The sequence below is a fragment of the Pan troglodytes genome, chromosome 23, assembly GCF_028858775.2.
Source record: "Pan troglodytes isolate AG18354 chromosome 23, NHGRI_mPanTro3-v2.0_pri, whole genome shotgun sequence".
In the NCBI taxonomy this organism is placed as follows: Eukaryota; Metazoa; Chordata; class Mammalia; order Primates; family Hominidae; genus Pan; species Pan troglodytes.
Window position 1 is genome coordinate 27,835,576 of NC_086016.1, and position 25,949 is coordinate 27,861,524.

The window sequence follows — 25,949 nt, forward strand, 5'->3', positions numbered from 1 at the left end:
CCTTATTAGTCATAATAAAATTATTTATGTCCATCTACTTTATCATTTATTTAACTGGGACTTCCATCCATTTAATGATACAAATATCTTTTAAGTATTGCTTGATTTTGTTTTCACAATACATGCAAAATAAAAATACTTCTTGCATGGCGCTTGGGTACTACTCTGCTTCTTTTAAACATGGCCTAAATGTTCAGAAACTTGCCCCAGTGTGACGTATATTGTTTAAATTAGTCTAGATATATTTACGGCATAGATTTTTCAATAAATTTATGTTTCTAGGTATGCAATGAAATGCTTAGATAAGAAGAGGATCAAAATGAAACAAGGAGAAACATTAGCCTTAAATGAAAGAATCATGTTGTCTCTTGTCAGCACAGGAGTAAGTATTCAATTTCCAGCATTTCTTTTAAAAATGTTTTGTTTCTTTCATAGCAGGGTGATTTATTATTTTTCCTTCTAGCTGATTGCAAGGCCAGCGAGTTCTTGGGTGGGTTAGAATCTGATAGTATCTCTTTATTTGATTTTGCAAGTTAGAAGAACACCAGCCACCTCCATTATGCACACCCACGGCTTCTCCGTTTAGTGCCTATTTATTTGTCCTTGACTTCCTTCTTTGCAGAATATGGTAGTAGAGATGGCAGAAAATAATGATAGCCAGAAAAATCACTGGAATATAGTTAAGACTTGACTAAATGACTGGCAAGAAGGACTAACCTAGAGGGGAAAAGTAAGAGAAAAGTGGCTTCTGTCCTTCAGAAGCGAATCGAGAGAAGCGACTTGGATTACTCACATCCGAATTGTCCTTTTGAGATTGTCCCTAGTCAGTGTTTCACTGGAAGGTGATCTTACCTGCCTCTCACTACCTGCTACTCTGTTTATCAGCCTTTCCATTTCTAGCACCGTATTTCTACTTATTGGACACTTTCTTTGTATGTTAAGCCATCATTTTTAGCTCAACATGTGTGACCCCACTTTTACCCTACATCTTCTTTACTTACTAAATAGCTGCCCATTCCAGTTTCTTTTTCTGTTAATGGTATTACCCAAGATCAAAACCTCAGCTTTTATGTGTCTGTACAGATGCCAGTGTATGTGAAGACACATCCAAAAAACCCGTCCTCTCAGTACCCTGTTACAGCGTGTGTGCACTGGTATGGCTGTGACCTGGTGTTCAGAGTGGGTTAGGGAGTCAGGACAGAGAGGGAGAGGCATGGGGTGAGCGTGGAGGGGCCAGACACTAACTAACTGTGTACCCCACATGTGAATGAAACCGTAGATACTCCAGCCAGGAAGGTTTATATTCAGTGAGAAATGGGCGAGACTTCTAGATCCCATGGCTGGATTTTAAGTAAGGTCTTCACCAAAAGGATCTGAAAAAACCAAATTTTAGTGGCTAATGAAAGAATCCCTTTCAACTGCTGAGCAAGTAACCTGAGACCTAGCGAGGTTAATTTCCTTCCCCAAATCTCTAGACTTTTTGGCCAGTGCTCCTTTTATCATCACTTTATAGGCTGTATGTTTTTTCGTTTGTCACCTGTATTTATTGTATTATGGTTTATATTATTCTATCATTAAAGTGTTTCTGGAAGAGGTATTTGCTACTGAAGCAAAAGAATAGCATAATGTAGCTAAGTTACAACAAATGGAAACCCCATAGCCATAAATAATTTCTAATTATGTGCCTTGACCTCCCACTGTATGGGCATTAAGCATTTCAAATAAGAGTTGCTTTGTGTGTGTGACCAAGTTTTTAACTGATGAGAATGGAAACCAAGCATCCTGCATACTCTGTTGGAGTCAGTGTGAATGGCATTGGCTTTTAATTTCTATTGGAAATGTCTGTATCCTAAATTTCAAATGTGGATGTGAGTACTGGATGAAGATTTTAAGTGGTTATTAAAATATTAATTTTCAGTGAGTTATCTCAAAGCCTTGGATATTTATTCTCAAGAAAGCCTATAGAAAATAAACGTGTTAATGTTGGAAAAACATAAGTATAGTTTTCATGTAATATTTTTATATTGATTTGACTCAGGTGAGAGGAGATGTGGTTAAGTGGTTGTGTAGTTTCTCACTGGTGGTGTAACCCTAAAAGAGTAAATTAAAAATTAGGGTTATTTTGGGCTATCACTTTGAACTAATTTAAAAGAATTATTTGTATTTTATTTAGATATCAAAACTGTATGGTATTTTTAAAATTTATAAATGCATAATTTAACCAAAATAATTATAGTAAAGTTATTTGGAATTGTTTTTGCTAATCAGGGGATACTTTCTATAGTTTTTAATAGAACTTAGTTGAAAATACCCTCATTAAGTGAAGCTTTTGATCAGCCTGTATCGGCAGGCTTTCCCATATTGTGGACATGTAACTGAAATGCATTCACTCACCACAGTTTTCTTTTTACTGGAAGGTTTTTTGTTTTTTTTTTAATCTCAACTTGAGTATTCCTACCCATCTCCCCAAAAGACAGTAGGAAGTACTGTTCCCGGTTTTCTTCTGTAATTCTCAGATGGCAAAAAAGGAAATATGCATGTTGGAGAACCAGCATAAGCGTGTCCACAGCTGTGAAGAGCAGTCAGCAATTCATCCAGTCAGTCATTTAAGTTCCTCAGAAGCGTGACTCATTTATTCCTTGAACCACAGTTGAGGATTTAGGTTGAACCAGGCACTCTGCGGCAAGCTGGGACTGTGGTCCCAGTTCTTAGTTCTCATAGAGCTGCACAGAAAGGGAAAAGATGTATTATTCAAATGATGACGGAAATGTATGGACAACTGGGACCTGTGGCAAGAGCTATGGAAGACAGACACACAGTGCTCGGAAGGCCTTTCGCAGGGTGGAGATGGGGTCAGCGAATGCCTTTCTGAAGTTGGGGGTTACCTGGGGAGGAGCCAGTGCACGTGGCTCCTCTGAGCCCAGGCACGTGAGGTTGGGGGAATCAGATGAGGGGCCAGGGTCTGCGGTGGTGGGGGAAGTCGTGCAAGACAAAGCTGGAGAGAGACATGAAGGCCAGGCCAGACCGTGAAGGGCATCGCCGGCCGATCTTGAGGAGCCTAAATGATCTGACTGCAGTTAGAAACCAAGTGTTTTAACTAGAGAGAGACCGTAATCAACCTTGCAGTTCACAAAGATTGCTCCGGCTGCAGTGTGGAGGATTTTCTTCAACAACGACTTCATGGTGCTGTTTTATCACAGTTTTTTTATGGCGAGTTCCTGCAAAATGTAAGCTATTTTGTTGACTTTTAGTAGGAAATCAAAGAAGACAGTTCCTTGCTCAAGAGTTTTACTTAATGGTCTACTTCTAAAAATCCACTTTTATTCTGACTTGTAATCAAGGCAGGCCGTCTTAGCCATAATTATCCTTGGAACTGTATCCCACCCTTCATTAAATTGCCACTTATTTTTTCATATTGGTCAGTATTCGGTTGTGTCCTGGACTCCACATGAAACCCATTATAGTGTCTGTTCAGCACCCCGAGAGGTGAGGGTTGCAGTAACTGATTTCTGTAGAGATAACCACATCTGATTCCTTTACCTGCGTGTTTATTTTACATTGAGTCAAAGATAAATATAGTTGGACTTTAGTTAAAGCATTTATTTGGTAATTAAAACAGCATTTATTTGGTAATGACTAGACAGTAAGAGAAATAATGGAGCTCCATTCTGACTTGTGCAGAGGTGACCGGATGTTTTAAAGGGACAGTGGCCTGTGGAGTGCAATGCGGGCTGGAGCAGAGTCAAGGAAGTGAAGAATTTTACAATGCAGGAAGGGGCATGGTCCATATGGGACCCATCTGGGTTTGCTAACTGGGACTTATCCAAGTTAGACTCCTACCCTCCCATGGAGGCTCGGAGATAGGGGCTCTATCTTTGAGTGTTGGCTGGAACAAATAAAAATTCTTTGGGAAGCCTTGATTTCTCTGAGGCAGTCATTTTAAGGGGGACTGAGCCTCCTAGGGATGTGGTCTTGAGCTGTTAGCTTTAACAATGCAAATTCTGTTTACAGATTCTGTTGAAATTTGAACATTTTCTTTGGAATTTAATAATTTTTTGTGTTCGTTAAGAAACAGGATATAGACAATCTAGGCCATTTTAAAAACTGAATCAGTTTAGTGACAAGTATACACTTTATATAAAGAATCCAAGTGGATTTCATAGATAAAATAGATCTAAATAGAGCTAATAGATCTAGCATAGCACTGATGAATTTTCATAAGGGAATACACGCATCTCCGGCACCCAGATCAAGAGACGGAAAGTTACCAGTATTCTAGAAATCTCTTTGTGCCTCTCCCAGTCACTAACCCTGCACCCAACTTAACTACTACCCAGATTTCTAACAGCATATTTTAGCTTTGCAAATTGTGTTTGAACTTTATAAATGTGCTCTTCTGTGTTTGGCTTCTCTCACTCCATGTTGCTTACAAGATTCATCTGTGGTGTTGCCCACGGCTGTAACTCCCTCCTGTAGCTGTGCAGCAGAGGTCAGAAAGCCAGGTGTGGCTCAGGCCAAGTCTAGCTTGTTGGCCTTATTTTATAGAGCCCATTACCTAAGAATGGTTTTTACATTTTTAAAGGATTGTAAAGAAAATAAGCAAAGAATAATAGATGACAGAGATTATATGCGGCCTGCAAGGCCTAAAATATTTACTTTTTAGCCCTTTGCAGAAAACATTTGCTGATCCATGATCTATATGGCATTCTAGTGTATAAATATACCATAGTATCCATTCTACTGTTGGTAGACATTGGGGTTATTTCCTGGCTTGTGCTATTTTGAATGATGCTGTTTTGAATATTCTTGTCCAGGTATCTTGGTGCACATAAGTACAGATTGCTATTAGATGTCTACCTGGGAGTGAAATCACTATGTCAGAAAGCTTGCAAGTGACACTCAGCCTTGGTAGATACCACCAAATGGGTTGCTAAAGTGGCTGCACCATTCATTGTACACTTCCAGTGGCCATATATGAAAGTTCTATTCACTCTATATCTTCCCAGCACTCAGTATCGTCAGTGTTTTTCTTTTTAGCTGTTCTCGTGGGTTTAGTGATGGCATATTGTAGTTTTAATTTGCGTTACCTTGGAGACATCGAGGTTGAACATCTGTTCATTAGTTTGGGGGCTATGTGGTATCCTCTTACGTGAATTGCCTATTTTTTTTCCCCATTTTTCTGGGGGTTGGTTGACTTTTTTAAGTTGATTTTTTAAAGTTCTTTGTATATTATAGATATGAGTCCTTTGTGTATTTATGGGTTGCATATATCTTCTCCCATCCTGTGGCTTGTCTTTTTACTCTGTTAATGGTATCCTCTGATGAATAGAAGTTCTTAATTTTATTTTAGTCTAATTAACATTTTTATTGTTACTGCCTTTTGTGGCCTAAGAAATCTTTACTTACCCTAAGATCATGAAGATATTCTCTTTTGTTTTCTTCTGGAAGCTTTATTGTTTTATCTTTTACACTTAAATCTACATCAGCTGGAAATGGCTGTAGCGTATGGTGTGAGGCAGGGGTCAAGGTTCATATTTTATTGTACAGATATTCAGTTGCTCCAGCACCACTGATTGAATAGACCTTCCTTTCCCCAGGCCCTGTTGTGTCACCTTAATAACAAATCAAGTGACCATTTATGTGTGGGCCTATTTTGGATTCCCTTTTCCATTTCATTGGTCTACTTGTCTGTCCTTGGGCTAATACCACACAGTCTGAATTACTGTTGCTTTCTAATAAGTCTTGATATCTGGTCCTGTAAGTTTTCCAGCTTTGTTTGTATTCAAGAATATTGGAACTTTTCTTGACTGTTTACATTTACATATATTTTAGAATCCAACTTGTCAATTTTCATTTCAATTAAGATTGCATGGCATCTATAGCTTAATTAGGGGAACACTGAAATCTTTACAATTGAGTTATTGAATCCTTGGTCATGATAATAGTTTTCCACTTTCAAGAGCTAATTTAATTCCATTTTTATTCTCAGTGTTTCAAAACAACACCACAAATAACATTCCTCCCTCCCTGACCCGTGCTGTGATTCCATTAACTTCAGAAGCAGAGATTGAAATGGGTATTTGAATAGCCAGAAACAAAATGTTGACCAGCAAAAAGCCTGGCAAGATGGTGATATGTTTCTGTATCTAGCCTTTTGAAGAGGATATAATTAGGATAGAGACATGATTGAATCCAAGCAAGAAAGGACCTTCAAGGTCATCTGCTCCAATTATTAATGTTGTGTCTCTCTGCATTTTATTATGTAACCAGCTCCATTTTACTGTGACTTTAAAAATTACCATATAGGTGTTGGTGCTCAATGCATGGGGTGGCAGCTTGGATAAAAACCCACAGCATATATTGTATATTACAAAATAGCAAGAAGAGAGACTTTTGAAGGTTCTCACCACAAAGAAGTGATAATGTGTGAAGTGATGGATACACTAACTACCCTGATTAGATCATTATACAACATAGATATGTGTCAAAACATCAAACTGTACACCATAAATATGTACAATTGCAATGTGTCAATTAAAAAATAAAGTAATTTTAAAAATATGTAGCATGGTGTTTGGTGGTAGATGTGCTTTCTAGGCAGCTTTTGCTCTTCTTATAAACTTTTATTGTTTCACTCTAGGACTGTCCTTTCATTGTATGTATGACCTATGCCTTCCATACCCCAGATAAACTCTGCTTCATCCTGGATCTGATGAACGGTAAGCAAAACTTGGAAAATCTGAATGCCTTGAAAGACTTTGCCATGATGTTAAATCTTAGCATGCATTAATCTAGGCAGACTGGCAATGTGGGTCTTTCAGGTAATTAGGTTCCCCCTGAAGTTTGAGGAAACCTTTTACCCTTTAATCTTCACTGAAAATTCATTTTTCAGTGTTGACTGCAACGTCCTTCTGGGCCTCCCAGTCTCTTCCCAAGAAAAGATTCTAGAAAAGATTCTCATGAAATACTTACAGTGAAACTTGATTTTCTGGAATGCAGCTGGCCTAGATCTTTAATTAGCTTATTTCCTGGCCCTCAACTTTTAGGAATGAAATACCTCATAAGAATATAGGCCAAAGATAGAAATGTATTTAAAAACCAACTTTGAAGGACTGACTTTGGGCCAAGTACAGATTTTAGCCCAATCTTCTGCACCTTCTAAATCTGCACTACTGTACGTTGATCTTTTAAACTGTGGATGATGACTTTGAAAATGCTGGAAAACGTTCAGCTAGAAAAGGAGCTTTCTGATACTAGAAGGTGTCATGGTATATATCTAAAGTATTTTTAGTAACAAGAACTGAAATAAAGCACACAATTCACAACTCACATGCCTAGTTTTTTTTTTTTTTTTAAGTTCACTTGAAGTTTTATTATGTTCTGAGTGTTTGATTTAAAACCAGATCTAGCCGGGCGCGGTGGCTCACGCCTGTAATCCCAGCACTTTGGGAGGCCAAGGTGGGCGGATCAATGAGGTCAGGAGATCGAGACCATCCTGGCTAACACTGTGAAACCCCGTCCCTACTAAAAATACAAAAAAATTAGCCGGGGGTGGTGGTGGGCGCCTATAGTCCCAGCTACTCGGGAGGCTGAGGCAGGAGAATGGTGTGAAACCAGGAGGCGGAGCTTGCAGTGAGCCAAGATTACGCCACTGCACTCCAGTCTGGGTGACAGAGCGAGACTCCGTCTCAAAAAAAAAAAAAAAAAAAAAAAAAAACAGATCTACCCCAAAACAGGAAGGAATTTCACAGCGTAATAATGAGCAAAAGAAGCCAAACACCAAACACAGCAGCATCTACCCTAGGTGACCCTACTTATGTGACTGCCAAAACAGGCAAAACTAATGGATGGGGAGAGAGGCCTAAAAAGTGGCCTTTGTGTGAGTGGGGCTTGGGGGTAAGGTCTTGACTGAAAGGGCCTAGTGGTAGGGGAGCTTTTGGGATGCTGGGCATCTTTTCCATCTTGATGTGGTGGTGGTTTTACAGGAATATGAGTGTGGAGAGAGAAATATGCTTGCGAAAGCAAGGGTAATAAAGTTGGACACACACTCATTTTTATAAATCAATAGAGGCTTTTCCCTTGTATTTTATAAAATCATTCCCTTACCCTGTTGACAGCATTCTCTGTCTCTGTAATTTGAGGCCATCTGATAATTTCCTTTCTCCAGCGTTTTATTATGAAAAATTTCAAGCAGATAGCAACATTGAAAGAATTTTCCTGGGGACACCCACCACCTGGATTTTTTATCAGTGAAAATTTTACTGTATGTGCTTTGTCAAATATCTGTCTGTATGATCAGTTTGTTGTTGTTGTCTTTTGAGACGGAGTCTCTCTTGCCCAGGCTGGAGTGCAGTGGCGTGATCTTGGCTCACTGCAATCTCCGCCTTTCAGGTTCAAGAGATTCTCCTGCATCAGCCTCCTGAGTAGCTGGGATTACAGGCATGCGCCACCACGCCTGGCTAATTTTTGTATTTTTAGTAGAGATGGGGTTTCACCATGTTGACCAGGCTGGTCTCGAACTCCTGACCTCAAGTGATCCACCCACCTCAGCCTCCCAAAGTGCTGGGATTATAGGCATGAGCCACTGTGCCCAGCCTAGTTTTTTTTGTTGGTTTTTTTGGTTTTTTTGTCTATCCATAGAGCCAGTTGCTAAGCTGTCTGTTGGATCACTCCATGGGTTGATTCACTTACTAGGATTTAGGTAATCAAAGCAGGTTAGCTAGTCCCACCTTGTGAGAGCAGAACTAGAAGCTGAGCTGTCAGCCTGAGAATGGTGGCTTGGTTTTGCTGTCTTGTCCTTCCTGTCATTGTATTTAAATCTTCTCAATGTTTAAGTTTTCTCTATAACATTTAAGTTGTTGCTAAACTACAGGAATGAAACATAGGTATATAGACCAAGCAGAAGCATAGTTTCCCTTTTTCTGCTGAGTCCTGACTATTTAGGATGACAATGATATTTGTTTCCTTTAAATTAACATGCTTTGAATTAAATTCTGAATCTGATTCCAGGGGGCGATTTGCACTACCACCTTTCACAACACGGTGTGTTCTCTGAGAAGGAGATGCGGTTTTATGCCACTGAAATCATTCTGGGTCTGGAACACATGCACAATCGGTTTGTTGTCTACAGAGATTTGAAGGTGAGGACGATTGACAGACTCATTCTGCATAGTAGGTATTGTGTGAATGGTCCTCTAGAAGTCCTCTTCTATTTCATAGAGTCCTGTCATTTTCCTCATAGCCCTCATCTCAGCCCTGATGAAGTCATTAGCTATATGACATTTTATCTCCTCTAGACCAGACTCTGCGGGGACGGAGCGCATGTCTGTCCCTGTCATTATTATAACCCTGGTGCCTACTACAGTGCCTGCTGCAGCACATATACTAAGCCAAATATTTAGTTGATTAGTTAATGAAAAGCAATTTAGGCCAGGCGCGGTGGCTCATGCCTGTAATCCCAGCACTTTGGGAGGCCAAGGAGGGCGGATCACAAGGTCAGGAGATCAAGGCCATCCTGGCTAACACAGTGAAACCCCTCTCTACTAAAAATACAAAAAATTAGCCGGGCGTGGTGGCAGGTGCCTGTAGTCCCAGCTACTCAGGAGGCTGAGGAAGGAGAATGGAGTGAACCTGGGAGGCAGAGCTTGCAGTGAGCTGAGATTGCACCACTGCACTCCAGCCTGGACAACAGAGCAAGACTCTGTCTCAAAAAAAAAAAAAAAAAAAAGCAGTTTAGGAACCCTTTTGGTGTCACCCATTTCATAGTTAATTATAATTCAGCTAATGTTCACTAAGCAACTGATTTGGTCGTGGCTCTGTAAAGGGCTGGAAATGTACAATGATGGATAAGCAAAGAACATATATTTTATGGGGCTTAGAAGCTGGTGAGCTAAGACATAGAATGGCCGAGTCATAACTCCTCCAAGGCAAGGTCTATCAGTGAATAGTGGATGCCAACCAGCCTGCGGAATTTCTCTCAAAGGCCACCCTCACAGCTTTACATTGTTTTGAGATTGCCTTAAAAATCACTGATAGAGTTTTAGATCCTTGCACTGTGTAACCTCCAACTGCTGTGCCCGAGTTTCTGTTCTTGTCCTCTGTGAGAGCTCACTCACCTTGAAAGCAATGATATAGGAGTATTCTGAGTTTTTCCATTCCAGAACGCGGTGCTTGGTCCTGGGTTTTACATGTGGGAAGGAGATAGAAGCTGGCTCAGGGTGTCCATGGTGACACTCACCTAGTTGTATGGCCAACAGCCTGCAGGCAGGCATGGAGAGAAAGGGACCTTGACGAATTAATGATTGCGCAAACATAGAAATGCGTAAATTGTAATAAGAAAAATGATGGGACTGACAATTTGCCAATAGGCGAGAAGATTCCAGGAGAATGTGTTTGCCTCTCATTTCAGATGCCTTCTTGAATGAACCCACAGTGGCCAACTGAAATGTACAGATTATGTTCCTTCCTCTAGGGAGCTGAGATGCCGTGATTGGCTTTTGAAGATTACTTTCTAAGATATTATAAAAATTGTATTTTATTTCCAAGAATTTTTTTTTTTTACAAAATACTTTGTGAATTTTAAACCTTTCTGTAAGGTTACAGAATTATTATTATTCTCTTAGTTTTCCTATAAGCATAAAGAAGAAAAATGTATTTTTATTGAATTAGAAATAACTAGACAATAGTTGGCCCTTGACATTTTATTTCCTTATGCGAGCTTTGCAAAAGAACAAAACACATGCTGACGGCCCATGAAGCGCTATTGTAATACATTCTAATTTAAATCAGCAACTGGTTTCTAATCATCTTTATGCTTTATTTTTATTTTCTAAGCTATTTGGAAGGCAGTGGTATTATTTAATTTCTATTCAAACTTAATTCTAGTCACTCATGATTATTCATGCTTCAGTTTTCTAATAGCATGCCATTTATTTTTATTTCAAGCAAAACAATAGTTGATCGCCAGCAGAAAAATATTAAGATGACTATAATTCAATGTATATCCGAGAGACTAGGTTTGTTTTTCATGATTATGATGACTAAATCTAATCTTCATGGATACATTTCATCAGAGTTGTGGTCAAAATTATATTTGGTCATTTGGTAGGGCCCTATGTTAATGATGTACTAATAAGCAGAAATGACACTTATTGGGATTAGTGTGGCACTATGGAATATTTTGATTGCTTAGGTCAGTGTTGATACGTTCTTAGAAACTTCCTGTCTGTCCTGTGCTTCATGGCTTTACTCTTAGAAATCCTTGTGGTTCTCAGAAGCCCAGAAGCTGGTGGACTCACCTCCTGCCCTTGAGAGGCACGCTGTTGTGGCTGCGCAGCAGTCCTTGGTACAGTGAAAAGGAAATGCTTTTAATGCTGATGAACTGTTCCCAACATTCCTGTGTTACCTGCCCCATGTTTCATTTTCTAATGAGTAGAATCCTTCGCCTCTGTCATTACCACTTTGCTGCTGAAGTTAACATGAAAGATATTATTCTCAGTATCATGCCCCACTTTGATGTGATGGGCTAAAGCTATAATTTGTGTTTAGGAACAAACTATGATAAAATAGTAAGATATCAGGTGTCTGCACTCAAAGTTCTCAAAGCCTGCATGGCATTTGGGGTACTCTTATTAAAGATTATTCTCTTTCTGTTTAGCCAGCAAATATTCTCTTGGATGAACATGGACACGCAAGAATATCAGATCTTGGTCTTGCCTGCGATTTTTCCAAAAAGAAGCCTCATGCGAGTGTGTAAGTAGTGCGTCAACTTCAGTTCACCACCATTTCTCTCCTGCCCTTTCAAAGGCGTGGCCATTTGTCACCCCATTTCTCTTACCAGTGGTGATTTTCAATATGTCAGGAAGATCCAACATCACAGGTCGTGGGAAAGGAGATAAGAACAGGATGCCTTCCTCACTGTCTGCGGAGAGCAGGAATTAACCCACAGTGGAGTTGAACCTACTCAGGGACCAGGGTGGCCTCTCAGAAACAGTCAGGACCTCAGCAAAAAATCAGAATCCATGCTACCTGTGTGACCCTAAAAGTCAATCAGTTACTTAGTCTGTTAGTAACGGTAGTAATAAACCCCTCAAAGTTGTCCTAAGGATAAGTGAAAGAGACTGTGCCTAGAAAGGCACCGGGGCAGCTGCGTGGATGTGGTCCAGGGAGGTCCTCGGGGCCAAGTTTCTGTCTTCATCTACTTTTCCTTCTTTTTCAAAAAGGCTTTTCTTCTTTTTTTTTCCCTGAAGAGAAATTAGGAATATTTCTTTCTTTCTTTTTTAATTAAAGAAACAAATCATCTGCTTGCAGTTTAGGCTTTCACTGCAGGCCATATTGTTAGACTTGGGTCTTGCACCAGGTCCTCTACGTGATCACCCAGAGGGAACTCTTGAGGCCACAGCTCTCAGCCAGCACCTGACACCTCGGGGACACCAGACTGCTTCTGGGCGTGGCCCTGCTTGATCAGTGCAAGTTGGCCCTGACCTGAGGACTTCTCTCTGTACTCGGGGTTGTTAAAAAGACAGCAGGACTAGGGCAGTTCCCCCAGGGCTCTGCAGAAACACCATGGAACGTGCACTGGTTTTCATTTCTGTTTCTTTGGTAGGTGATGATCTGGGTGGAAAGTATGAACACATGTACAGTTTGTGGAAAAGCAGACAACTTTTGCTTTATTTTGTCTTTTTAGATGTCTCCTCCTTAGCACTGAATCTTTTAAAATTACATTTTATTGACATCTTAAGCTAACATTCATCTCTGTGTTGACTGGTCTTGAAAAAAAACTCCCAGTGGTCTCATTTCATGCATCTGTGCAGAAAATAAACCACAGATCCTTCTCTTTGTGTAACTAGAAGTCAAGTGGTTCTGAACTGCAATACTTTATGAAGGACTGCATTAAATCAAAATTGCCTTTTAAAGCTCTGATCAAATGTCAATAGTGAATAGCACCGTTTCTGTAAACATATTTCTCTTTTTCTACAGAATCTGGGATATGGTGATAAAAGCATTAGCATTTTGCTAGCACTTTACAATTATTAGGCCAGAACCTGTGGTCGTATAAGCGTCTCTCAGGGAGTTCATCAGATTCTTTTAAGAGAGTCATTTGAATTTTTAATGCCACAGCTATTTGGTATGCTAATTTTTTCAGTTTAGTATAGTCATAACTAAATATGAATCCAAGAGTTCATAAGAAATAATCTTCCAGAGGAATTAACTTTCAGATATGGGGTTATTTATTTCCTAGCAGGACCTAGTCCACTTTTTGCTATAATTCACATGTCAGCTCTGAACGGTGGGCTGTTCTTTTGCCTGCTCTGGATAGTACAATATTTGAACAGCATCTGTAAAGAGGTAAGACTGAGAAGGTTGGTTTCCATGTTTAAATAATGATCAGGAGGCTACTACTTTAAAAAGGTAAACATACAACAAAATTTTATATTTTTTATTTTTTTGAGACAGGGTCTTGCTCTGTCTCCAAGGCTGGAGTACAGTGGTGTGATCACGGCTCACTGCAGCCTCCCCCTCCCGGGCCCAGGTGATCCTCCCACCTCAGCTTCCCAGGTAGCTGGGACCACAGTCATGTGCCCCAACATTCAGCTAATGTAAAAAGAAATATTTTTTAAAGACGGGGTCTCCCAATGTTACCCAATCTGGTCTCTAACTCGCGGACTCAAGCAACCCTCCCACTTTGGCCTCCCAAAGTGCTGGGATTACAGGTGTGAGTCACTGTGTCCTGTCAAAATCCTGTATTTTTAAATAAAGGAGGCATTTTGTGGCTAGGAATAAAGGCTCTGGAGCCAACAGATCTGGGTTTGGGTTCTTCTTCCTAGTTGTGTCAGCCTCATTGTCCCTTCTGTGAGGAGGAGAGGACAGTGATATTTATCTCCTGTGATAGTTGTGAGGATTAAGTTAAGTAAATAATTCAGCAAGTCTTTATTTAACATTTGCTGCGTGCCAGCTGCTGGCGATGCCACGGTAAGACAGAGCTGACCTCAGACCTCCTCGAACGAGCAGCCCTGAGAACTGTGTCCCCTAAGTGACCAGCATATGGAGTAGTGGCGGTACCAGCAGCATTCACTGTGTCACTCACTGAATATCCAGCTGTCCCAGGCATGCATATGTCATCTTCACGGAAAGCCCATGTATTTATAGGTGTCACTATCCAATTTTTGTGGTATGGAAATTGAGGTTCAGAGAAAGTAAGTAACTTGAACCAGGTCACATGGCTGGTATGCCATGGGGCTAGAATTATAATCCAGTTCTGTCTGATTCCAAAGCCTGTACTCTTTACGCTGTGTGGATGAACTCCCTGAGGCTTTGGCATGATCTATTTAGTACAAGACTGAAGATTTTTAGCCACAATTTCACCCTGAACTTGGTTTCTCAGATCTTTTCAAAGCTGTAGATGTGATTCTTAGATTTCATCCAGCGGCTGGCCCATCTCCAAAGTAGTATTGTAGTTGAGGTTTTTGATTTGAGCTTAGACTTAGTCCATTTAACGAAAGAATCGCAAATTATTGTAAACTAGAAGTTAACTGTGAAGTAGCCATGAAAAAATCGCAGGAAAACTTCTGGAGCTGAGCAGATTGTCAGTGACTAATTTGAGTACTAGCTTATTTTATCTAAGAACACAAAGCTGTGTCTCATGTCACAGTGTCTTAAAACGTCCAAGTGTTCGTTCAGTATTAATAGTAGTACAGATCTTTAGCAGAATGCGTCAGGAAGCATTAGCAGCTGCCTTAGGCAGAATCAGAAAACCTCAGCAGCAGGCAGTCCAAGGTTGAGTTTTCCTTGTATGTGGTAAAAGCATGGGGGACTGGTCTGCATTCATTTATCTTATTTATCCTGTAGATATCTATTGTAGATATCTTTCCATTCCAGAACTGTGACTTGATCCTGATAAGTACAGGTTACAAAGTCACGGGAAAGGACTTTCCAGGCAACCCTGAAATTAAACCTTCCCGGAAAATGGCTTGGATGTCCCTCATAGAAATCTCCAACGCTCTCACAGCGTGGCCTGATGACCTTACCCTGTCAAACTTTAGGTTCGGGCTGATTGAGCTTTCCAGAATGCTGGATTTGCCCTGATGGACCAACGCCCATTTTCACTGTTGGATAAAACTCTCAAATACACCTCTTAGACAGAGAGTACCGGACCCATGATGACCCAGGCTCATTAGTGATCCAGGATCATTTATTCTGAGTAGATTCTCACTGTTGCTGAGCATAAGCAAGTTAAAAATTCTTTTTTTTTTTTTTTTTTGAGATGGAGTTTCACTCTTGTCGCCCAGGCTGGAGTGCAATGGCACCATCTCGGCTCACCATAACCTCTGCCTCTGCCTCCCAAGTTCAAGTGATTCTCCTGCCTCAGCCTCCCGAGTAACTGGGATTACAGGCATGCGCCACCACGCCTGGCTAATTTTGTATTTTTAGTAGAGACGGGGTTTCTCCATGTTGGTCAGGCGGGTCTCAAACTCCTGACCTCAGGTGATCTGCCTGCCTTGGCCTCCCAAACTGCTGGGATTACAGGCATGAGTCAGTGCACACGGCCTAAAAATTCTTATACTAAGATAAGCACAGAGATGCAAATCCCCAACACGAATCCAGTGGCTGCTGTATGTGGCCCCATGACGTTTGTGCAGTGCTCACAGCAACCCTGAGAGGTAGAGATGTCATCTGATTACCCATTTTACTGATGAAGGAAATTAATCGTGGATGAAAAGGTTGTCGGGCATACAACCTTTTGCCAGAGCCCTGTCAGGCTGCATCTCGGAAAGTTCCCCACCGGCTGCCTCGCATGCTTCCTGCTGCAGCCGGGCAAGCTCAGCCCTTCAAGGAGGGGTGGAGAGTGCTAGAGCGGGAAGGGCTTTCGAATTGCAGATGGTGCAGATTATATATAAAATGGTTGTCCTCCTAAGTGATTTTTCTCAACTTCCTGAAAATCATCTTCACATTTGCTTAGTGCTGAGTCCTTTTGACCTTCTGCAGCTTTTGAAACCTGACACGTGATTTCTCCATCTTATGTACAACTGGGCTCATGTTCCTCCTTCTTTCCCATCCCCCTGGGGTCTGTTGGTGACCATGACCAAGCCGATGCCCCTGTGAGCTCAGGTCCTCAGCACAATTGGTGGCACCACACAGGGGTGGACGTCTCCATGCCTTCAAGGTCCACAGCGCCGCAGCGTGGTCGCCTGTTCATCATCCGTTCCCTCCTCCCTTTCCCTGCCTCCCCTGACCCCATGCACCTCCACGTGAGAGCTCCTGAAACGGCAGGAGAACCTTTGCTCTTCATAGCTGGAGTAGAGAAGGACTAATGAGATCCCGAACTTGCATTTTACATATTTATTTCATATGCTTATTTATGTTAATTCATACATGAGTGAAGGCAGAAAAGATCGTTTTCCCATTGGATGTTCAGTGCATCACGTTTGCGGTGAAGCACAACTGTCCCCTCTCCTTTGTTTACAGTCGCTGCCATCTAATGAAGGACACCCGGACCTTGGGGCGCTGTTAGTGTTTTCTAAAGTGGGCATGCTCTGATAACTGTGTATACTTTCTTCTCCCTAGTGGCACCCATGGGTACATGGCTCCCGAGGTGCTGCAGAAGGGGACGGCCTATGACAGCAGTGCCGACTGGTTCTCCCTGGGCTGCATGCTTTTCAAACTTCTGAGAGGGTGAGTTGAAATGCATCCTTCTAGTGCTGTCCTCATGGCAGCAGGAGCTTGGATGAAAACTGAGAATATGTAGAAATGACTAGACGCTAATGTTATTTTAAATCACACAGTGATCTTTAAGCCACGTGCTAATCTGGAAGACTCTGTCTTAGAAGAGTGAAAGCTGCTTCCCAATAAGCTGCTAGATAAAAGCTTATGGCTTCGTATTTTTATTCTGTACCATGTAGGAATCAGAATTCTTTTAAACCTAAAATTAGACTGCTTCGAATTTTTTTCTTTGATAAGCCACATTGTAGGAATAAGTATTGTTTTGAAATGTAGGTAATTTTAAAAGGTAGAATGATTTTTTCCCTAGAAATTAATTATTCATCATCTTGAGGGTTTACAGAATTTTGAGAGTTACAAAAAAAGGATGAAAACCCAAAGTAAACCTATTTTATTTTATTTTGTTTTGTTTTTAGACAAGTTCTCTCTCTGTTGCCCGGCTGCAGTGTAGTCACACAGACATCACACACACAGGCTCACTGTAGCCTCGACCTCCTGGGCTCAAGCAATCCTTCCACCTCAGCCTCAGTCTCCTGAGTAGCTGGGACTACAGGCACACATCATCACACCCGGCTAATTTTTTTTTTTGTTTTTTTTTTTTTTTGAGACATCTCGCTCTGTCTCCCAGGCTGGAGTGCAGTGGCGCATCTCTGCTCACCGCAAGCTCCGCCTCCCGGGTTCACGCCATTCTCCTGCCTCAGCCTCCCGCGTAGCTGGGACTACAGGTGCCTGCCACCACGCCAGGCTAATTTTTTGTATTTTTTCAGTAGAGACAGGGTTTCATGATGTTAGCCAGGATGGTCTCGATCTCCTGACTGGGTGATCCGCCTGCCTCGGCCTCCCAAAGTGCTGGGATTACAGGTGTGAGCCACCGCGTCCGGCCTACACCTGGCTAATTTTTTAATGTTTTTAGAGATGAGGTCTTGCCATGTTGCCCAGGCTGGTCTCAAACTCCTGGCCTCAAGCCATCCTCCCACCTCAGCCTCCGAAAGTGCTGGGATTAAACGCCTAAGCCACCACACCTAGCCGGTAAACCCATTTTAAAAAGCTTGCATTTGTTGGGGAAAATGCTGAAATTAATGTCTTTTAAAGCTAGTAGTATACTTGGCCCTTGTTCTGAACTACCAAAGATGATGAAATAGAGTAGAAAAGATTATGAGAGGAAAGTACTCTCAAAATATGTTCTCATATTAAACACTTAACAATTATGTTAATGTTGCCATTAATTCTAAGACTTTTTGCCAATTTTAATGGAAAACTTCAGTTAAATTTTTTTATTATTCAGACTCATAAATCATTTTACATTAAAATTTCCTAGTTAAGATTTTCCTTTTAATATTTTCATATGAACACAGTCCCGATAGTTTGCTAAATGTTGCACCTTTCCGTCGGAGAACCTAACTGAGCACCACTGCATCTTACTACATTTAGCACATTCTGGAGAGAGGCTGAATTCTGCATTCCCCCAAAGCTAGGTTCTGAGCACCCTCTGTTTCGTCAGGACTCTGATAATCCAGTTGTTCTCTACTTTGCCTTCACTTGTGATCTAAAATTGTATTATTGCTTAGAAAGTCGGGTTCTGTTATTCCTTAATTGAATTATTGTATTTGTGGAGCCTGGATGGCTTTAATTCATGTCATCAGACTAGCTGACCTAATTAGAGAGTATATCTAAGCAAACCAGAGAAAGCCATTTCCCCTATGAGATGCTGTTCTCCCCAGTGGAGTCGCTTCTATGCATATGGAGTGCATGAAGACACACAGGAGATCTTTATTTTGGATCTCTGCTGGAGATGTGGTTGGAGACAGACAGTCCCTACCTACAGAATTTGGAGATGATAAAAAGAAAACTGTGCAACAGCTGAACTGTTGAATGCAAAAATCAGCAGTAAAATCTGACAATCCCAGAAGCCTTGTATTTAGGGCTTTGTGTACTTCTTTGTTTTGTTTCTCTAGCTGTTAAAATGTCCATGCATATAGGCTGGGGAGGATTTGCTGTAACACTGCTTCATTTTTTAAAAGACTAGAGGGTTTTGTTCAATAACTCTGTTTGCTCCAACAGTGTGGTTTGTGGCTAATAAAATGAATTCAGTCTTATTTGGCTGTAATTCAGCTTTGGCATACTGAACTGGAAGATATTAATTCCTTTGTGAAGTCCTTGATTGGCCTTGATGGAAGCATTATGTTCAGTGGGGCTCCTGCCGAAAAGAGTCTTGACAGACAGGAAGACATCCTGAGGATGGCCGTGAGCCTGGGAGGGATGGATGAGATAAGTGGAGAGTGGTGAAATAGCTAGAAATGATGGCCTCCGTGGAAAGACTGAAAGAGCTGAGTGCAGAACTTAGGGGAGCGCATGGTTGGCTCCAGCTGCTGGAAGGCCGTCTTGTTGAAGGGATCATATGCATGCTGTGTAACTCCAGAGGGATGCATTTTGAGGAGAAAAAAGATTGCAGTTTAATACAAGAATGTCCAGTCATTTGAGCTACCCAGTGAAGGAGGGTTCTGCCTCATGGATGGCAGGCTCCTTGTCACTGTCTGGTGACCATCGATTGAGCCTGAAATGGAAGGAATCTTTCCAGTGCTTGATAGATAGGATTAGATGAATCTCCCCCACTAGGATTTATTATCTCATGCCATTCCTTCTATTGTTTGTTCAGAAGTCACTCACAGATAGGATATAGCACTGGAGCCAAAGAGCAGGAAACATTTTTGACTTAAGTGATTTAAATTAAATGTGATAAGCACTTACTGCGTACCTGTAATGTACAAGAGACTGCTTGATGCTGTGGGGGAAGGAAAGGGGTAAGGAAGGAAAAAAGGAGAGGGAGGGAGGAAGGGAGGAAGGAGAGGGAGGGAGGAGGGAAGGAAGAAAGGAGGAAGAGGGAGGAAGGAAGGAAGAAGGGAGAGAGGAAGAGAGGGAGGAAGGAAGGAAGAAGGGAGAGAGGAAGAGAGGGAGGGAGAAAGAAAGGGAAGGAGGAAGGAAGAAGAGGGAAGAAAGGGAGAAAAGGGAAGGAAGGAAGGGAGAGAAGGAAGGAAGCCAGCCAGCCAGCCAGCCAGGAAGGGAGCCACACAAAATCTTTGAGGGATAGGCAGTCTAGGAGAGTAGCTATTGATATGCACACCGGATCAGGAGCTGGCTGAGCTGTGCTAACTTTGACAGTAGTGATGTGCTGGGAGCACAGACATGGCAGAACCAATTCTAACCTGGAAGTGTAGGGTTGACATCATGTGGGAGATGGTCTGTCGGGTAGGCTTTGAAGATAGGTAGGATGACAATACAAAGCCTGGGAGCAGGGGAAATACCAGCTTTCTATGTTTCTCAAGAGGGAAGGAGTGCTGAGGGAGAAGTCTCAGATGGTTGGGTCAGCACTGGGAGGACCTCGGATGCAGTGCTGGGAAGTTTGACCTTTATCCTCCAGGCCCCAGGCTGAAAGCTTTTCAGCGGAGCAGTGGCAGGGTTGGGTGGCTTTTCAGTAAGATGATTCTGGAAGCAGCCTGGAGCAATGGAGGAACCGAGACAGGAGGCAGGCAGAAGAATGTGAGCAAAAGGCAGTGAGCTTGCGCAGCAGCCCTGGAACCTGACAGGAGCGAATGACATGGCAGCATTGCAGAGTTAGCTTCTGTAACGCTTCAGTGTTTTCGTGGAGTGTGTTTTTTTTTTTTTTATAAATGGTTGGATATGGAAGGATAGAAGTTAAACATGCTGCAATTTAGATTCAAGATGATTGGGAGAATAACGATGTCATTACTAAAATCAGCGTCTGTAAAATTTCAGTGGTTCACATGAAACTGAAGTGTACCGAGGGCCTTTCAGGAGCAAAACCCTGTGGCGAGGCGGGCAGGAGGTGGGACTGTGTGCAGGAGCCCTCACTGCCTCAGCTGTGAACAAGGGGATAATGCCACCTGTTCTACTTCCTCACAAAGTTGCATGTGGGAGAACCTCAAAAATATGCCTGTCAGCCTCCTGTGCATTTTTCCTGTGTTGTATAGCAGGGAGCCCCTGGCAGCTGCTTTTCTCAGGCACACGGGGCCTAAGAAATCAACTGAGTGGAGGAGGAGATTGACTAGGCAGGGTCTCCGAGGCACAGGCTTGGGCACAGTCCCCTCTGCATCCTGACACTCTCCTGGGGCGCCTGTCCTCAACCCTGGGGGACACTGGGAAATGGCTGGAGGCATTCTTGGTCATCATAACTTGGGAAGTGGCTGCTACTGGCATCCCCTAAGTAGAGGCCAAGGATGCTGCTCAACATCCTATGAGGCACAGGACAGCTCCCGCAACACCCCAACAAAGAATCCTTTAGCCGTAAATGTCAACAGTGCCGAGGGTGAGGACCACTGCCCCAGAGCAAATGCCCCTCCCTCCTCCCACAGCTGTGCAGTGAGGTGGAATCAATGGCCACCAAGGAAGGGTCTATTTTCTTTTCTTTTTTTTTTTTTTTTTTTTTGAGACGAAGTCTCGCTCTGTCACCCAGGCTGGAGTGCAGTGGCGCAATCTCGGCTCACTGCAACCTCTGCCTCACGGATTCACGCCATTCTCCTGCCTCAGCCTTCCAAGTAGCTGGGACTACAGGCGCCCGCCACCATGCCCAGCTAATTTTTTTGTATTTTTAATAGAGACGAGGAATCACTGTATTAGCCAGGATGGTCCCGATCTCCTGATCCGGTGATCTGCCCGCCTCGGCCTCCCAAAGTGCTGGGATTACAGGCATGAGCCACCGCGCCCAGCCGCTCTATTTTCTATGTTTTAATCCTCCTTGCTGTGACCAGCGTGCCCCCTTGCTTCTGCTGAAACACCTTTCTGCACACTTCATTTTGTCTTCATCCCCTACAAGAATACTGCAAGGCACTTGGAGAAGGAGTCTGGATGGGAGAAAGATGTCAAGGCTTCAGAAGGCGTTTTGCATCCCTGGACTCACAGTGATTGACTGAGCCGCTCATATGCCCTATCTTTGAGTGCTGGTCACTACTTCTATTTCAGATGACTTTGTCAGATACTTAAGAGCGTCTGTGTAGGAAGATGCATCCATGTTGCAAATCTGTGGAGCTGCTGTCATGATCTTCACCTAGATTTAAGATGTCTGTTAAGGAAATCAATTGATGTGACAGTGGCCTCGATCTTAAGCTTGTCACCGTTGATTGTCTCCCCGTGGAGTTGTCAGACATGAGGAGAGAGCCTGGGCAGTGGCCTAGGGAGAACTGAGTGCTGCTGGCGCTATTGAGTTTGTTCCAGGAGGGGAAAAAGGAAAGTTTATAAATATTTTGGCAGCTACTGGCTTAGGTTTGAAATGCACATTTAATATAACATGCCATCTTTTGGGTATTTTATTTTATTTTATTTGAGACGGCGTCTCGCTCTATCGCCCAGGCTGGAGTGCAGTAGTGTGATCTTGGCTCACTGCAAGCTCTGCCTCACAGGTTCACACCATTCTGCCTCAGCCTCCCGAGTAGCTGGGACTACAGGCTCCCGCCACCACACCCGGCTAATTTTTGTATTTTTAGTAGAGACGGGTTTCACCTTGTTAGCCGGGATGGTCTTGATCTCCTGACCTCGTGATCCGCCTGCCTCGGCCTCCCAAAGTGTGGGATTACAGGCGTGACCCACCGCGCCCGGCCTCTTTTGGGTATTTTGAAATTAACTTTTGATGTGAGAGTTTTTAATCACATAATTTTTTGAACCCATTGTTTGCCCATGAAAATGATGTAGAGCTAACTTGGGAAGGATGTGTGTTTCCCCATCATTTATAATGTCCTGAACAATTTTCCAACTCATTTAGGGGAAACGTGCAGCTGTTCCATTCTATCTGTAGTTCAGAAAGCTGCACTTGACCACAGGACATGTGAATTCTTTTCCCACAACGCTCCCTGATGCAGCCAGCATGTTGCATGGGAAGAGCTTGGCCGTGCCTTGTAAGCTGTTGACAGGCCTGTTACTGTCTCCTATTTAAAGCGGCTGCATCAGGGAGCAGCTGCGATCACACAGGATCTGTGCACACCACGTGCCTCACTCAGAATGGAGATTATTACTATCATAGGTTTTCTTTAACGTTTTTCAAAATAGAAACCAAGTCTTTGGCTTTGTTCACAAAGAATAATCAAGAATACATTGGAAACAGATGTGCATCAAGATTTCGACTTGAAAGACCAAACTGTCTGAACATGGCAGCATAGACTTGAATAGCTGAAGAGCATTTTCTGATAATTTCTCATTGAGCCGGACATGGAATCGCTATATTTATAAATGGAATTTGTAGCAATGGGGCCCATGTGCTGGAAATGGTTTTGGCACCACTAACTTTAACTCCAAGTCCCCTCGCAAGCCTCCCTGTGGTCTCATGAAAGACTTTTTAAATTTAGCACAGAGCGCTTGTGTCAGAACACAGCAGGCTGCAAGTACACCGGGACCAGATGCAGGAGTGGGGTCCTCTGGCTTTGCACGCAGGAGCCAGGTCCGAGGGATTTGTCAAAACACCAGGGAGATCTTCACTTAATCCCTTTTTATACATTAAGGAACATCGTCGGGTGGAAACAGCTAAGTGTCAAGCAGGGAGACTAAGGTTTTCATAAGATTTGATAAACTTTCATTCCTTTTCTCTGCAACCTCAAACATGTTAATATTTCTGTGCATTTTGTATAAAAGAATGATACAAGTATGTTTTTAAAAATTATAAATAACAGATATTGTTTGCTTTTATATCTGCTTTTTAAATGTGGTAATTGTACATTTTTTCCTTGGAAATAAGGCAAAAAGAATATTTCCAATCAAAATCTGTTTTAAAAGTTAACAAATGCTTGCTGGGTGCTAATTTACCTTGTTTTGATCTTTTTTTTTTTTTTTCCAAATTAATGCTTTTAAGAGATGGCAATTAGTTTGTGTTTCACTGCATGATATGGAAGGAAATAAAGGACTAGAGTGCCCTCTCTTGTACAAAAAGAAAATTAAAGTGTTTCAGACAATAAATGGTCTGAAATGTAATAATCTCAAAAGATAGTTCAATGTATAACCTAATTAATTCCGTAGGATGACCAGCTCAGTAGCAGTAAGTAGCAGTGCAAGATAAGTGGCATTTTAATTCTTTTTTAGAATCTCTGATTTACGTGTTCAACATTCTAATCCATTTTATGGAGTTAATATTAAAATATTTTGCATAATATCCTGCCTGCCTCAGATTATGTCATATATGCCTTATAAATAAATTTATAAGATGACTACTTTGTAGGCACATCTTGTTATAAGAAAACTCAATCATATGTGTCCCTTTAATTTTCAAAATGAAAAATAAACCATGGTATTGTAGTTTGCATATTTAATAGTGTCTTTTAATGATAAGATTTCCTTTGAAAGCCAGCTTCTCCAAAGTTTTTAAAACATGAGAGTGAGAATAATCTGTTTTACATAGTTCACCAAGTAGACATTCATTTCATAAAGTAAGAGTTATCTTTATTAATTTCACCAGTGGTTACTGTATTAGGTACCTACCGTGTACTGCCATTGTCTTGGCTACTTGCATAGATGTCACTTTAGTTTTTCCCTTCACTGCTTCTGTGAAGTATGCGGCTTGATCCCCGCTTTACAGATGAAGAATTGATACTGAAGGTTTCTGTGTGGCTGACAGTCACTAAACAAACAAGTCACAACTTGAACCCAGCTTTTCTGACTCTGGAGTCGGGTTCTGCACAGGGAAAACAGGAAGCGCTCAGAGCTGTGGAGAATCTGCTGGTGCACGGTTAGTTTCTGTTTTCATCAAAGGGATGTATTACTTAAAATGACTGGTTTCTAGGGGTGAATCATTTCATCTCCTTCATGTTTTGGTTCAACTGCTGTTCCTTGGGCTGTTTGAGGGACCAATATCCATTTTTCTGAAAAATGTACATGAAAGTTATTGTTTAGCTCGAACTCTCATATGACAAATGTTATATAAATGACTTTTATTCTCATGATTACCTGTTGGCTAGTTATATATTCTTTTCTAATGATGTTTCCATTGGAACAGCGTATTTTAGGGCCACAAGTTCACTGAAGTGAGATTCAGGCAGTTCAAGTAAGATACAAGTCTTGCTATTTCAGGACCTAGCATTTATTCACCAGTTCTTCCATGGAAATGATAAATGTTTACGGCTTTTGCATTTCTCCAGTTTTGAATGAATAGTGATAGGACATCATACTTTACCCAAATATTAGTCAGTAATATGTTCTGTATCACCTGATGCCATATTTTAATAGAACAATTCTTTATTTCTACAGTCACAGCCCTTTCAGACAACATAAAACCAAAGACAAGCATGAAATTGACCGAATGACACTCACCGTGGTAAGGGGATTCAAAACTGTATTCTTGTCTGTATGGTAATTGTCATGCTTCATTCCGTCAATAATAAAAAAATGCTATTACATAAAATGTTATAGGAAATATAAAATTATGTATAGACATAATAAAAATTTGCTTTCTTGAAACAAATAAATGCAGATACAATTTCTAAAAGAATTTCTAGGAGAAACATTAATGGAAATAGATGCCAAGGCAAAAATCAGGATTTACTAACGAACAGTATGAGGAAGCTAAAGAAAATCGAGAACAGAAGTAAAGAAATCAAAGAAAAGGAGAAATTACTGAGATGCCAACGAATGAGAATGCCTTCCGGTTCTTCTGATCTGCCCCCAGCCTCGTTGATTTTGCAACTGATTAGTTATCTTTTCATGTTTCTATAGAGTAAATATTAATTCATAATGAGGCTGCAATTTTTAATACTATGCTTATCCCAGTAATAGTCTTTAAGTCTGGTTGAGTGTTAGGATGCTGTTTCATGAACGGATTTTTGAAATCTTACTCGTCTTTTCCCCAGAATGTGGAACTTCCAGACACCTTCTCTCCTGAACTGAAGTCCCTTTTGGAGGGCTTGCTTCAGCGAGACGTTAGCAAGCGGCTGGGCTGTCACGGAGGCGGGTAGGCCATTGTTCCTGCCTTTTGGTATCTTTACCAGAAGAGCAAAATAGTGATTTTAAATACTGTCTATCAAAAGTCATCCCTAGTCATTAAAATCTTCCATTTTGACTTGAAAGGGGAAAAAAATAAATCACATGGGAAATATACATATATTGTCCTGTGTGTTTTATAATTAAGAAGTTGAAGAAGTCACTCACTTTTTTACTTTATTTATTTTTGAGATGGAGTCTTGCCCTGTCACCCAGGCTGTAGTGCAGTGGCGCGATCTCAGCTCACTGCAACCTCCACCTCC

General features: G+C 41.7%; 1 protein-coding gene across 22 annotated transcripts in view; it reads left to right on the top strand.

Moving 5' to 3' along the window:
• The window catches only part of GRK3 (G protein-coupled receptor kinase 3), a 279,994-nt gene that overhangs the window by 230,352 nt on the left and 23,693 nt on the right, over nt 1–25,949 (top strand). For all 22 annotated transcript variants that reach the window (XM_063808413.1, XM_054675962.2, XM_063808418.1 and 19 more), the window contains 7 exons: nt 283–382; nt 6,641–6,719; nt 9,010–9,140; nt 11,657–11,751; nt 16,564–16,671; nt 24,958–25,024; nt 25,557–25,657. In XM_063808413.1, coding sequence (XP_063664483.1) covers nt 283–382; nt 6,641–6,719; nt 9,010–9,140; nt 11,657–11,751; nt 16,564–16,671; nt 24,958–25,024; nt 25,557–25,657 — 681 coding nt within the window. The remainder of the gene's footprint in view (nt 1–282; nt 383–6,640; nt 6,720–9,009; nt 9,141–11,656; nt 11,752–16,563; nt 16,672–24,957; nt 25,025–25,556; nt 25,658–25,949) is intronic.